This window comes from Megalops cyprinoides, chromosome 16, assembly GCF_013368585.1.
Source record: "Megalops cyprinoides isolate fMegCyp1 chromosome 16, fMegCyp1.pri, whole genome shotgun sequence".
Classification (NCBI taxonomy): Eukaryota; Metazoa; Chordata; class Actinopteri; order Elopiformes; family Megalopidae; genus Megalops; species Megalops cyprinoides.
The window spans coordinates 16,541,492-16,555,831 of record NC_050598.1 but is presented as its reverse complement, the minus strand read 5'-3'; the positions used below and the strand labels follow the sequence as shown (position 1 = coordinate 16,555,831).

General features: G+C 43.1%; 1 protein-coding gene across 1 annotated transcript; it reads right to left on the bottom strand.

Moving 5' to 3' along the window:
- Nucleotides 1-1,913: 1,913 nt before the first annotated feature.
- Nucleotides 1,914-12,063, bottom strand: LOC118790912 (palmitoyltransferase ZDHHC15B-like). Its single transcript, XM_036548048.1, has 12 exons — nt 11,886-12,063; nt 11,232-11,258; nt 10,783-10,877; nt 10,305-10,425; nt 9,162-9,231; nt 7,952-7,984; nt 7,677-7,797; nt 7,092-7,224; nt 6,149-6,275; nt 5,704-5,816; nt 3,236-3,309; nt 1,914-2,776 (listed from the first exon to the last, which is right to left on the bottom strand). The coding sequence occupies exons 1-11, from the start codon at nt 12,001-12,003 to the stop codon at nt 3,266-3,268; spliced, it is 1,002 nt and encodes a 333-aa protein (XP_036403941.1). The 5' UTR covers nt 12,004-12,063; the 3' UTR covers nt 1,914-2,776; nt 3,236-3,265.
- Nucleotides 12,064-14,340: the final 2,277 nt, after the last annotated feature.

The window sequence follows — 14,340 nt, the reverse complement described above, 5'->3', positions numbered from 1 at the left end:
TATGCGATTCTATGAATGTGTTTTTTGCCTATTATATCAATTCTTCACAATCCTGAGACCTTGAACAGGTTTCAGTTGCTGAGCCCCTCTATAGCATACAGAGAGAATTAGGTAGTCAGACTATATTTGCTTATCCACTCCTGTACACACATACTTTGGTATATACCCATGCCACCTCTCTGATTCAGTGTCAGTGGTACACTCCTTTAAAGAGCACTTACAGAGGGATGTTTTTACTGCAACATTACCAATGTCATCTGTTCAAAGAAATGGAATGCGGTCACCTTTTTGTAAGGACTCAGCTGAACATCCCGCACTAAGAGATGAGATTAACTCGTACATTCAGTGGTAGTGCTTGGCAAGATCTGAAATGGAGTACACAGGAATGGACTGAGCAGTACAGACTCAGTTCTGTGTTTATTGATTTGAAAATACAACAGTAACCCTCAGTGGTACATATTTAATGAACACCTTTTATTCTGAATTAGATTGTTGAATGTACACGCTTACATTTATCAGAAATAATTTGCTCCACTATGAAACACTATTGCATTAAATGGTTAGATTGCACAAAATGATATGCCACTCATAGTATCTGGCCAAGAGCAGGGTTTCCAGAGACAGATTCATATGCATGGTTCTGTACACCCAAATATTGATTTAAATTTGAATTCCAATCATCAGTAGACAGACTGGAAATTCCAGACACATGTGAATTGAACTTGTCTCCTTCTCCATCAAATACAAAACTAAAACGCACACATTCACCCTCATTAATACAACTGCCCAGACAAAACACATTCCACTGTGGACAACGATCCAGATTCATTTCAGACATGCAATACCACTGATACTCTCCACCCTTCCAAAAGGCGTGGGTCTGTTGTTTAGCTAATGGGAGTGGTTTAATGACTATCCCCAATACTTCTCGTGGTAAACGCATCGGAATAAATGACCCCTGAACGCTTTCTAACACCAACACTTTATGATACAACTTTCACCAACACATGGAGCAGAAGACATTAAATGGGATATATATTTCTATGAGGGTAGCTTGTGGATTAACTACATTGACATCTTGAACAGAACACTGGAATGAGTGGAAGAGTTCCACACAGTGCTGGGTCCCAGCTGCCTTTACAGGTGTACATGTGTTCCGGTGAATGTGAGCAGCATACTGTGCCATAAAGCCTCTTCATTACTGTAAGATCCACAGGGCCCCCTGGATCTTATGTGAGTAACAGTACATTTGAACACTAGGGATTAAAATATCAGTCATTAAGTCACATGTTTCTCGTACTAGTGGATGACCTGTAAGGCTAAAGCTACAGATATGCATGTGGTGTTTTGCCATGATTCAAAAGGGCTCAGAGGAAGGTTTGCCCTTCTGAGTACTTCTGTAGCACAATCAGGCATTTGACAGTAAATGAAAAGTAACAAAAAACCTATGACCCCACCATCTTCCCTCATTGCCTCAAAAAGAAAAGTAAACATGTGACAGATTATTCTATATACCTTAAATGTAACTTCTGTTCAGGTCAGCTTTGAAAAACCCAATTCCCAAATAAACACATCATTTTTATAGTATACTTAAGCCATTCAACAGGAACAATCACTTGCCATCAGTGCATTGCAATGTAAAACATGAGTTTCTTACAGTATATTTATTAATAAAGGCAATTTTTCATTGGTCATTAAAATGCATTCTTTAAGATATTCATAATCATGAAGAAAAATGGAAACCGTAGACATAATTGCTCTGGAACATTGTAAGTACCAGTACCTTTTCTCATCAAAGGAAAAAAATCATTTCTTAATACCGGAATAATAGAAAATAATTATTTCATTAAACCAATCTTTGGAATACGAGAAAAAAAATTATATTAACACAAATATTCACAAGCCATCTTCAGGAATCAAAATTAAATACATCAATCCTTTCACTGGTAACAATTCTGAGAAGTAGTTATGCTGTGCCACAGCCAAATCTCCAACCCGACAATTCCCCTGTCATAGCGTGGAGGTGCCAGGAATGCAGGGAGGAGGTCACATGTCAATGTTCCGCCGCTCCTGGGAACAATGGCTCTCAGCAGGGAGGAGGCCTGGCTGCAGCGGAGGTGGAGCCAGCCCCAGACGTCCTGGAAAACGGTTCAGCAGATAGCGCCCTGGGTCTGTAGCGGCTGACTCTACAGGAATGGACCTTTTGCAGAAACACCACGGATTGCCACACAGACCACACAATTGAGACTCGATCACACAAAACAACTGCTAAGCGTTGAGCTGCACAGGTGTGTCCAAAACCGGAACCGCAACTCTGGCATGAGAAAAATGGGGATGGGTAGAGAGAGTCGGAAAAACCCAGAGACGTGTGAGGTTACTTACAAAACGAAACTCCATTTCAGGTATACCGTTTGGTAAACTGCAATGTCGCATGACTTCCAAAGAGTGTGAGACTAGAGACAAACCCCAGCTGAGGAAGGATCAACAATCTAAAGCTAGTAATCGTCCATTGTGTTCTTCCTCATAAATAAAGCCACATACATACACAAATATAAAAAAAATAAACAGGGATAAAAACATGAGTTAAAAACGAAACCACAACAGCAGAGAACCCCCGCCAGGCTTTCTGGCATGATCCTAGATGTGGTGCCTGCCTGCGTTTTCCTGTCCGCCTGGCATTCTGCAGGGTTTGGAATGCATTGACTTCAAGGAAAGTGCCGTGCCACTTCCGATGTGCTGCTTTTAGTGGTTGATAGCAGGGGTCTTACAATGATTCCTAGAGTCGAAGGGATTAAAAAAAAAAAATCACAAATCTAGAATTCAGATTCTGTTTTACAAGCCTTCCACACCAATGTGCAACTTAGGGTTAAGCAGGGTTAAGAAAAAAAGACTGTTGCATTCCATCATAGCCAGTGGTGCTTTTTTGACTGCTCCTGAAGTCCCCCCATAGCTTCTGCTCCCTCCAGTGTGATAGAGCGCTCAGTGCAGTTTATGAGTTCTAAATTCTATCCTACCTGCAGTAGCCTCACAGATTAACTCATGGATCTGCCTCAAAATCATGTGAGCTCCACGATTCCAGTGTGGACGCACGATGCCAAAAGCCAACTTTGGGGGTCTGTTACAATAGAAGTGCACGTATGGTGCACACAGCCAGGCAGACACTCAACTGCTGAACACTTCTTTTGCCAACATGTTATGTACATGTGTGCACTTCAATGTAGGAAGGCAAACTCACCACATCCAGAATATTCCTCTGTGCTGACCACTATGACTCAATCTCTATGGCGACTGAGGGGTCTCTTTGCACACCTGAAACAGACACATAACATTTAACATACCGGATCCCCTCATTCTCACTCAAACTGTGTACCTCACAGCATATGAAAAAACAAGACCAAAATGAGCAGCACTTACTTCTCAGAGAAAACAAATACTCTTACAAAGTCTGGTGATTTGGTGTCACTCTAAGCAAAAGCTTTTTTTGAACCGCAATGACTCAGTATTATTACACCTCTGCTATAGTATGTGACTGGCAGTGCAATCAACCACCACTATGAAATATCTGTCCATTAGGGGGCAGCAGGACTCCACACCACTACCACAATGGCATTTCATTATGCCAGGGCTTTTAGCTGTCATGAGAGAATTCCTCCAATGGACATTCAGATGACCACGGTACGAGGGTACCATGTACCATTCCTTGTATCTACAGTATCTGGTTTCTCATTCTGCTTTACCTCAGGTTTACTAGCATCACCATACATTTCTAAGATCTTCGATAATTCATGAACAGACGCCAATGTAAGTAGTAATTATCATGAACATATTTTTAAAATTTACCTCCAATACAGAATTCTGAAGCGTCAGCAAGCAAGAACATGTGACAGACTGGATTAAAGCTCACCTTGTCACTGAAACCTAGCATATCTAAGCATTTTGAGTATTGACGTGTCCCTAGTGTCCCTTCAGAGAAGGGCTTTGTATTAGCCCTGAATACGAGATATAGCCCCTACTTATGTACTTACCAACATGCTTATTGGTGATCCTCTGACAAGTAATGAGAGCTCATGAGAGAGAGAGGTTCATTCCCAAAAGCAGAGAAAGGCGATATGCTTTCAATTTGTAGCAGATACGTTATACAGGACAGCTGAAACCCAACTGCACTATCAAATAGAACATTTGTGCCACACCAGAACGACACCAGCATGGCAGGTACTGACACTCAAGTGATTCAAATTACAAAGCTCTAGTGTGTGTGAAACAACGGGGCAAGCCAAAGGAACACAATACTAAAGCCTCTTGTGATTTTTTTTCTTACTGTGGCAAAGCTTAAGAAAAACATTATTTCAGTCTTGCCAATGGGCTTCTCTTATGTAAACAATACCGTGATATTTTGCATGGAAGATACCGCATTGCCTCCAGAAAACTGTTTAACGTGGCATCATTGTAGTTTTTCCTGAGATTAGTAACATTAGTCTTTCTGTCTGAGAAGCAAGGCATAAAAGAGCTTAACATCTGCCACTAATGGACAGCTGACACAGGCCATGAATAGAATCCGTTTGTGCTGATGGGAGCTCAGAAAAACCACCCTTTATGCTTAGAACGCAGCCTCTGATGACATGAAGGGGTACATCCAAAAGCACGTCCTCAATCCAAGGCCTCGAAACACACAGAGCGCTGCCATGAAGTGGAACAACATTCAAACACCGACATGATGGCATCTTGAAGTCCAGGCAGAGGCCACTACGCTGTGTTCCTCCCTCACAGCGATAACAGTTACAAACAATTTCTGGGAGGACAGACAAGCGTTAAGTGGCACTAAGCCGCCTCTCCTCCAAAACAACATTGTTTTCATGCTTACCTAACTCTACATTTGGCATGTAAATTAAGTGCACTAAACTGTCTCACGGGCAGAGAACCTTCCCACTGGTTTCTCAATTTCCACTCACCAAGAGCCAGCACGCTACATTTCCTCACTCCAGGAAGTGAGATGTGACTGGATAATTGAGTTCTGAATCTTTGCAACAACTTTGTATTTTTCACCATCTCAATGAGCCCTTGAGGCAATTCTTAGGTGGCTGTCTTCGACTGTCTTCGAGCATAAAGGAGGAGCCACACGGCACTTACAGTGGCCATGCTCCGAGAGGGGCAGTTTTCAGATTGGCAGTGGTACTGTGCGACCTTCTCAGTTACAGCCACATTCTGTAATGTATAGGCCGTCCATATCTCCAGCCAGGGATCATCTGATGGGCTGCCAGCCATGCGATCCTTGTGGATTGGGTGCTACATCACCTCAAGGTGCGTTCGGCATGTCTCATGGACGCCCATCTCAATTAACTACTTTTATCCCACCATACAAAGCTAAACAACATCCACGTTTGCTCTCTGACAAATCAGATTACAATCATTGTCACATAATCTGCTAATAATCACATTGCAGACTTGACATATCAAATTCTGACTTTCACTTTTAGATTTTTTCTCCTGGAAGAAGCCTGAAAGTATTTGGAAAGGAATTGCAGGGAAAGCATTCTGTTGGATGCAAGAAAATCGTGAGTCAGTGATTATTAGTCAAAAGGTGATTTATGAGCGCTCTGCATGGCCAATCAGACACTCTCCTGGGTTTTACTTTCTCACAGAATGAATGCTTTAAACTTGCTGTTTATTTGAACAGCCTCGGCGCAACAGGTGGGTGTCACTCACCAGAGTTCTCCTCATCTGTCCCACCCTCCTCCTCCCACTGCTCCTCGTTGGCTAGTAAGGGATTGTGGGATTCGCTGCGGCTCCTCATAGGGAAGAAGTGGCCATCGCCCAGGCTGGTAAACAAAGCAGGGGAAAAACTGTCAGTGTGACACAGCGGTGATGTCAGTAACATCAGAAAACCACACATTCCAAGGACATGGAGCGATAGCAACAGCCCAGAATCCATCTGGCTTTTCTTTGTGTCTGATCACTTTAAACAAACCACAAATACAGTGTCCAGGCAGGTGTAGGTGACCAGAGACAGAGCCGGCCCCGTTTGTCCACAATGAACCTTGCAGGTGTGACTCTATCTGAGATCTGCCAGCAGTCACTGAAGCCAACCGTCCCAAAACTAATGCTGCGTGGTAAACTTAAGGTTTCACTCGGTTGACCATGACTACCGTACCTTGTGAACACAGGGATGAACCAGAGCTTCTTCTCTTCCCCAAAGACCTGCTGCAGGTTCCTGCGGAGCCCAACGTTGAAGCCGTTCCTGTCCGGCCCACTCTGGAACACGGGTGCGGAAAAGGCCTCTGGAGACAGAGAGAAGGCGGTGCCTTACTACCAAAGATCAAAGCATATAGCATCACATTCTCTTTACTTCATATTTAAAGTTCTATAGATGTGTCGATGAACAAAAACGCTCTGGTTAGAAACTTAGTCAGATGACTAAGTTTATAAGATGACTGATTTGTTCTGCCGCTGTCCTGGTCATTGTTGGCAAATGACGTGCCAGTTTCAGACCCGGACTTTGGGGCTCAGCCTGCGTTCAAAGTGAATCGCTTGCTAACTGAGCCACTTGGGACACCCAAGAACATGTCTATATATAGTCACACTGAAGACTTACAGAGAAACTCAGGTAAGTTCCCCAGTCTGAATGTCAGGGTAAATGGAGTTTGCCTGTCAAAGCTGTTCTCTCGCTTGTGGTACTGTGTCTTTTCCACCATCCACAAAGACTGCGAGGGGTCTCTGCGCTCACAGTGTGTTTGCCTAACAATGTGTGTAACGTACTCATGCAGTCTATGGGAAATTGGGCCGATTCCAGTCTATCGCTAATGAAAATCATCTAATCTAAGGCACTTCCCAGGAAGCGATTCATTTCTGATGGATATCACACTGGGGTATCAGGATTGCTCAAGCATGGTATCATTAGGATGTCAATGTGTCCCATTCAAACTCTCTTTGCAGAAACAAAGAAAACACAATGGTGTTTAATAATTGTCAATCTTCACCCCTTAGAAATCATATTTGGAGACGTTTGCATTACCACTAGTAGCCTATGTGCTTTATAAAAGAAGTGCTACCTCACGTAGCACAAATAAGCCCCTTTTCCTTGATGCCAGTCTTACCTAGAGTGGACCTGTTCTTAGCAACCAGCCAGCAGTGGTATCCAAAGAGGAACATGAGGCTGACGAAGAACATGAGTGCCACAAACATGAGGAAGAGCACGTGGAACTTAGCAGGCCCGTTCAGGAGCTCTCCCTGAGAGAGAGACAGTGAGGGAGAGAAGGCAGGAGGAGAGGGGAGTGAACTGATGAAAACTATTTATTCAAAAACTGTCAGAAAGACTATGCATAAATAAAACTTGTGCAGGAAGAAACGCATGAGCAAGCTCCTCGCTCTTTTGACATAATGATTACAACAGAATATTCCCCTCATCAGCAACCTCAGTCGCAACCCTTTCCTCTTTTACTGCTCATTTGTTGAAGAGAGAGAGAGAAGGAGAGCGAAAAGGCTTGGGGGGGGGGGGGTGAATACAAGCATCAGACCACAGACAATCCTTTCACACAGACCGTGTGCTACACCGAGGAGTGTCATTTGACACGACCACTTAAGATTCTTAATCACTGGCAATGGCACCAGCACAAAAGGCACACTGTACTGTCTGTTCCAAAGACTGAGCCCTTGAGCCTGAGAAGATGACGAGAACTCACCACCCAGAACTTGATGAAATACCGAAAGACCGTGGCGGCAATGAAGACGCAGTAGATCATGGAGTAGATGAGGAAGAGCAGGAAGAACTTGTAGTTGGAGAATCCTACACAGTTGTTCACCCTTATGGAAAGACATATCAGTAGGTAAGCTCTGCAAACAAATGAACTCTAACTCTAAACCAGCAGCTGTATTTCAGGGACCAATGGGTACTTGGACCCAGAATCAATAATAATAATGCGAGTGAAAAATAAAATAAATAATAATAAACATTTACCATGGGCAATGATGATCCATTTTCAAGACACACCTGCAATGAGGCCAGAAAGTTCACATTAAGTTCTTTTAAACATTAAGTTGTATTAAAGTTTGTAAGCTGAATGCTTCTCTTTATGTGCCTTTTTGTGTTCCTGTGTGTAAGTGGGCAGCACTAGGCGTGGTGAGATCTGATGGATTCATGTAACGTGCTCCACCACGGCTTTAGTGCCACTGGAAAATCAACCTGTCATACTGGAGAGCTGACTCTGAAAAACAGCTTTTCATTCAAATGTGCCTGCCAATAAAAGTGTTGTTTTGCGTGTGGGGAATCAGAGACTGCAGAATGCCTGCCCCCCAGCAGAGGGTACCATATCACAGTGGGAAAAGCCCAAATAACAGGATTTACCATGAGGGAGCCCAAAAGACAAAGGCAACAGGCACAATGAACAATAAGCCCTTTATTAATTGAGCTATCATATGACAAGGGGCTTTCTTTGCTCTTTTGTGTAGCTCTCAGCGTGTTTTGGTGCACTACAGAAATCTCCCAGCATCAGTGGCACAAAGACTGGGACAAGCCAAGCACAGATTGGGAGGACTAAACGAGCTAGATTAAAAAGCCATTGAAATCTTAAGGAGGTGAAAAATGACAAAGCTCCTCTTTGCTGTTGCTCCCAGAAACTATCTAGTTTGTCTCAGGCAACAAATATTACTTTCCCCAATTATCCTTGCCACAGGCACAGTTTTTCCACAGACATTACTGTTCACCATGATTACAATGGATATTTATACCAGACACCTACTGACATTACACGTCTTTGGATCTGGGAGTCCCTTTTCTTCAATAATCAGTTTACACAGTTTTAAAACTAAAAATATGCTCTCTGCCTTTCAAATGGTGGATATTTAGGATTTACCCAGACCAACATCTACTCAGAAAAAAAAACATAACTGGCTCCCCTGAACAACACAGCACAGAATTTGCTTCTCCAAACGGAGATTTAACATGAAGCGATACAGATAAACAGCAATGGCGTTTGTGAGGCTGGTGTGAACGGCGCACACTACTATCGCTTCCGATTCACTCGGATGGATGTTGTGTCCCTGCTCAGCCGTGCCTTCTAATTATTAAACCAAAGGGACGCACACAGGATATCCTCTTTCCAGACCCCTTTCCAGCAGGAAAGTAGCTGAGAGGGGAGCTGGCGGAGGGTAGGAGGGGAGGGACTCACATTTCACAGACGGAGCAGTGGTGGCAGCGGTCGGGCTTTATCACCTGGCAGCGATCGCAGAACCTGATAGCTGGAAACAGAGGGGGCAGTGAGCCGGCGGCGCGGGCACGCTATTCCGCTACTCATCACTCACCCCGCACGCACTTCCTGCCGCTGACAAAAGAGCTGCGGGCCGGGGCTCTCAGCAAACACGAAAGCACAGACGGACGGATGCACACACACACACAAACACACATGCACGCACGCATACTTCCCACACAGCTGCAACCAGAATACACACACATACCAGCTCCCACAGACTAATAAGCTTTTGCTTGATCCAGGGCCAGGATCACAATGAGGCAGAAGATCTTGAAGCTCTCAATCGTTAAATCACTGACACTCCAAGAACAAGTTACACAGTAATTATTTTTCAGTTGTACTGTTGAAAACCTCAGTGAAACAGAGACGCTGCAGGCATGCACAGCAAAGGGCCAGGATATGAGGGGTGGCTTCACAAAATAGTGAGATTACACAGAGTTAGCAAAGGACGCTGATTACAAGAGTGATGTCTCAAGTTTAATTACTCAATGAACACTGACTACGTAACACGTATGGAAATTACAACAGTATGATTTCAACGAATCTTTGGGTCATTAGCATCAGGCACAAAAAGTTTTTACAAAAGTCAATGTCACAGATAGAAATGGCAAATAGCAATGGCTTCCTTCAGTGTTCATTCAAACTGAAATGTGACAAAAATAAAGTTAGAAATGGAATCTTCATGACAATGAAAAAATGAGCCAGACCACAGGTGGTAAATAAAGGGATTTCAAATTGAGATGGTGCTAGCATTTCCATCTGACTGGCTCCCAGCTATGCCAGTTATTTGGGAAGGGCACATAACAGCATAAAGCCAGGCAAAGTCACTTACCAGATGTTTTGCGGGGCTACTAAAAACAATTATGCTGCAGCAACCAATTCCACACAAGCGGTCGGAAGCTCATTGAGATGTTTTTATTTTCACCAAGAGGAATCTTTGAAACAAACAGTGTTGAGGTGTCCCTGGCAACCATCTGTCATTTCACAGGCCAACGGAGACAGCTCATTGGTGAAACGGCGTGGTGTGGATTTCGACCAAAAGAGCCTTTCGGTGTCGCTCACCTCCAGATGCTGCACGGGTGAAGATTGGAAGTTTCTTCGCGATCTCCACGAGGATCTGTTTCTGCACATCCGGCCTCTCCTCCATCTCATACCGCTCTTTGTCCGTGTAGGAAAGCTGAAACTAGGACAGCACAGCGAACAGGCCTGTTAATCAGCAATGACCAGCAAACGCAGTCTGATATCAGTTATATGAGAGGTGGAAACACTAGGTCCACTTTTTCACCTTGGCTAACTCCAGCAATGTCTTTGTTTCACCATATCTTGGGCTCATCTCTAACATCTAACATGTTGCTTCAAAAGAGGCGGACACGGAACTGACCCTATTAAATGCCGATCCTGCACAAAATGCTCAGGGCTTCTGTCCGCCATGCCCTCACTTTATGCCGCACGCAGTTAGAGGTCATGGTTTCGCCTGGTGTGCGTTTACCCACAAAACACTAACATGGGAAACATCTGACCCATGTCAACCGCTTCCTACCTTCTTAGAGGGAGACCTGGGTGGTGTGAAGATCGATTTCCAGTAGGTCCAGCAGAACATCACGAAACAAACGTGGAACACCAGAAGGTACGCCACTGCAGACACAGTTCCACAGGTTACAAGATTACTCCTGAATAGCAAATGCAACTGTACACTTTAATACAGAGTGATAGTGAAACGCTAGCATGAGGATCTATTCAGCAGAGTGACTTTATAAGAAGAATGTCTGGAAGACTGCTAACATTCAGTCAAACTTAAAAACACAGATACCAGGTGCATGCCACATTTAAATCATGAGGGACAGTGTCAGTTATGGGATTTGTCAAACGGTGCAAAATGACAGTCTCTCTTTAATACTTGTCTGCGTAATGAGGTTGATCTTCGTTAAGTAACTAACTGTAACGTCATGCTTTTCCTTCTTATTAGCATATGCTATATCTTTAACTTACCTTTTTCCAGTGTGTTGCTGAGAGTAACTACAAAAGATTCAAAGGAACAATTAGACGCAATTTGTGAAAGAAGGTTGATGTTTAAACGTTACATTGAAACTATTGCGGCACCCACCATAAAGGCTTGCTGGCTACAAAGTGTCACCAACAAAATTGAGCTAGCTAGTTCAGCTACCTGCCTGGCTACAGAAGCTAGCGGGTTAACTCGCTAACTAACCATACATACAATGCGAATCTCGTGCTGGACTTTCCATAGCTAACCAGACAGAAGCAAGTTAATTTTAATGATCAAATACCTTTAATTTACACCACAATTCCATGCTAAGAAGCTAGCCTACCAACATTCGCTGATTCGACAACACAGTTAGCTAGCTAGCTTGCTAGATAGTAATGGCCATTATATTGGTTATCATCTCTCATTTTGAAACTCCAAACATCTAGCTAGGTAGCCACGTTCCTAGCTACCTAGCTTCTATCCTATTTTTTCGATAACTAATTAGCTACTACCTATACAGCTGTGTGAAACGAGGTAGCTGCTAGCTAGCAACATTCAATCTGTACAAACACTTCCTGGCTTCTTTCTTATGGCTATGCAGCTCTTTAAATCTTAGCTAGCACGAAAGAAAAACATGAACATCGACAAAAACTACTTACACAAACATAGCTCAAAAACATACGCGTAGTACGACCACAGCACCACGGATGTAATGATAATGACAGGTATCCAAGAGAAAACCCTTTGACAGCATCTTAGCCCTCCTGACAGAGCCATATTCAACAAATCAGCGGTGCAATCATGTTCTCTACGGTAGATTAAGGAGACTGACTCAAACCTGTCTCAGATCTGCATTTGATTTATGAAACTGAGAGGACAAAGACCGCAGTCTCCGAAACGGTTTTAGAAGCACATCTCCCTCTTGCGGTGATAGTAAGTATACAACACTTCCAACACTTAAACCACTGAGAAATTGAATTGGAACAGTTCTGCAGACGTCTGGTCCCTAGTCCTGAGCTTTTGGAAGATGTCTTTCAACTCAGCTCTGACTGATAATTTGGAGTTGACGTGATAAAATCGCCCAGTCAAGCAATGCCCCCACTTAAGGAATGATCACTCAAGGACTAGAAAACCATGACTGGTTCCCGAAGGAACCAGCAGAAATGGAGATGTCGGAAAGACACTCTTCAAAGCCATCCTTTCAACAGATGTGACAGCCATGAGCCTAATTCTAAACCCAACCCTAGCACAAATCAATCTGTAAAGGCCAGCAAAAAGGAAGCCACATCAGTGGACAGGGCTATTTACTCAAAGACGCCTTTTTGGGACAGATATGCTTCAAACACCTGCAACTGGCAACCCTTAGCCATCTCCGGATTAAACATGGCTTTAAACCACTTAATAAAAGCCATGAACGCAAAAGTTTTTAAAATTCAGTTCACCAGTGCATCTGTCTTGTTTGGAGGCAATGGATCATATACAGATGATGTTCTCTTCACCTTCATTTTGGGATCAACAGGAACCTTTGCATTAAATTAGACCCTAAGAACAATTTATTATGCTAGACACCCCATAAGCACCACAGCAAAACCTGCAAAACTGCTTCTGTTTGTTCTTGAAACCTTAAAATGTAAGCTACTATATAATAACTCAGTTTGCCAAGTAAATTATCATGAGTTATCATAATAGCACCCCTCTGTATGAATGGTGTCTGAAAATAGGAGGTAGATCTTCTGAACATATTACATAGCTATGCACTTTGTGAACTGCTTAACCCCAACATGTTTACTAATGGAAAGAATGAACTTGTTTCTCTCATACTGTTCATGGTTGAGCAGCTGGATATGACTTCAATGACTGGTTCTGTTTTTGCTTAAAATGAGAAAAAAAGAATCAGATATTTTGGACTGTTCCTCGAGAAACTTGAGTCAAAATGCAATGTGCATGTGTTGAACAAGATTACCAATAGGTGCCACTGCAATACCATGCAACTGGATGCAAATATCCACACACCTCTGTTTGATGCTTTACCTACTACAGCTCAAGAAACTGCATGTTGGGGAGGAGGCATTAGTTGGCACCAACACATTTTCCATAAGCATTCTCAATAACAGGATTTGTGTGGTTTATTGGTGTTCTTAACATTGTGTTTGTATCTGTTTAACTGGCTGTGTTATTGCCTTGTGCTCCCCCATGATGTTGTTCTGGCATATTGCTTGCATCATTCTCTCAGTTCTGTTTATCCTGGTTCAATATCTTGCTGCTTAGTTACTGCTCTCTCATTGTATTTCTGTTTCATATTGTTTCTATCCTTTTGTTCTTTTGTGCCTAATTCAATTAGATCCTGTCTGTTGTAACACCTGGTATTAGTCATTTTCCCCCACTTGCTTGCTTGTTTTGATTTGCAAGTGCTCTGTGACAACCCCGTCAAGAGGGACACAGTATAGAATATCAGTTGACTGGTTGATTAATTGATTAATGTCTCTATAGGACTTCTTAATGCTACTGTTATTTATGCAGACTATTAAGATGCTGATCTAGGATAACATTTGACAATGGAGGGCTGGCTATTACAGTCATGTGCAAATGCATATGATGTTATATTCAGTACCACCTGGACAGGCGGTAATCTCCAGTACATACTGGCAATTATAATACAATAAATGTTGTAGTATCTTTAATGACTACAGAGCATCAGGTCCTCGGTTTAACTTCTAATCCAGCCCTACAGCCCAGTTTCCCCATAATTGCACTCCCCCTACTGTCCCACCATTTGTAACAGCAACCTGGATTTCCTAAGAGGTCTCTGGGCACAGACCAAGCCCAACCCTGCTCACCTTCAGCAGTCAGGCATGAAAGAGTTACAGGGTGGTATGGCTGCTGGTATGATGGCAGAGGAGCACACTCTCACACTGAAATATCGTTTCAAAAAGCGTATTAATTTTGTTCTGTATGTGATTACTGTATGACAGGTGGATAACTCAAGCTGTTCAAACAGGAAAAACAGTGTCAGAAACCAAAAAAAAAAACTGGGAGATCCATGAGTTCATGGTGTGTGTTGTGCGATTCAGAGTATAGTGAACCGTGCCTCTGGTTGCACCCAGCGGCTTCCCC

What these genes read in the sequence shown, in the direction of transcription:
- LOC118790912 (XM_036548048.1), bottom strand. Translation starts at nt 12,003, where the DNA reads ATGGCTCTGTCAGGAGGGCTAAGATGCTGTCAAAGGGTTTTCTCTTGG. An exon ending in CCAGGTCTCCCTCTAAGAAG is followed by an intron (nt 10,426 to 10,782) that starts GTAGGAAGCGGT and finishes GTGCTGTCCTAG; the next exon opens with TTTCAGCTTTCCTACACGGA. An exon ending in CACTGCTCCGTCTGTGAAAT is followed by an intron (nt 7,985 to 9,161) that starts GTGAGTCCCTCC and finishes GCCTCATTGCAG; the next exon opens with GTGTGTCTTGAAAATGGATC.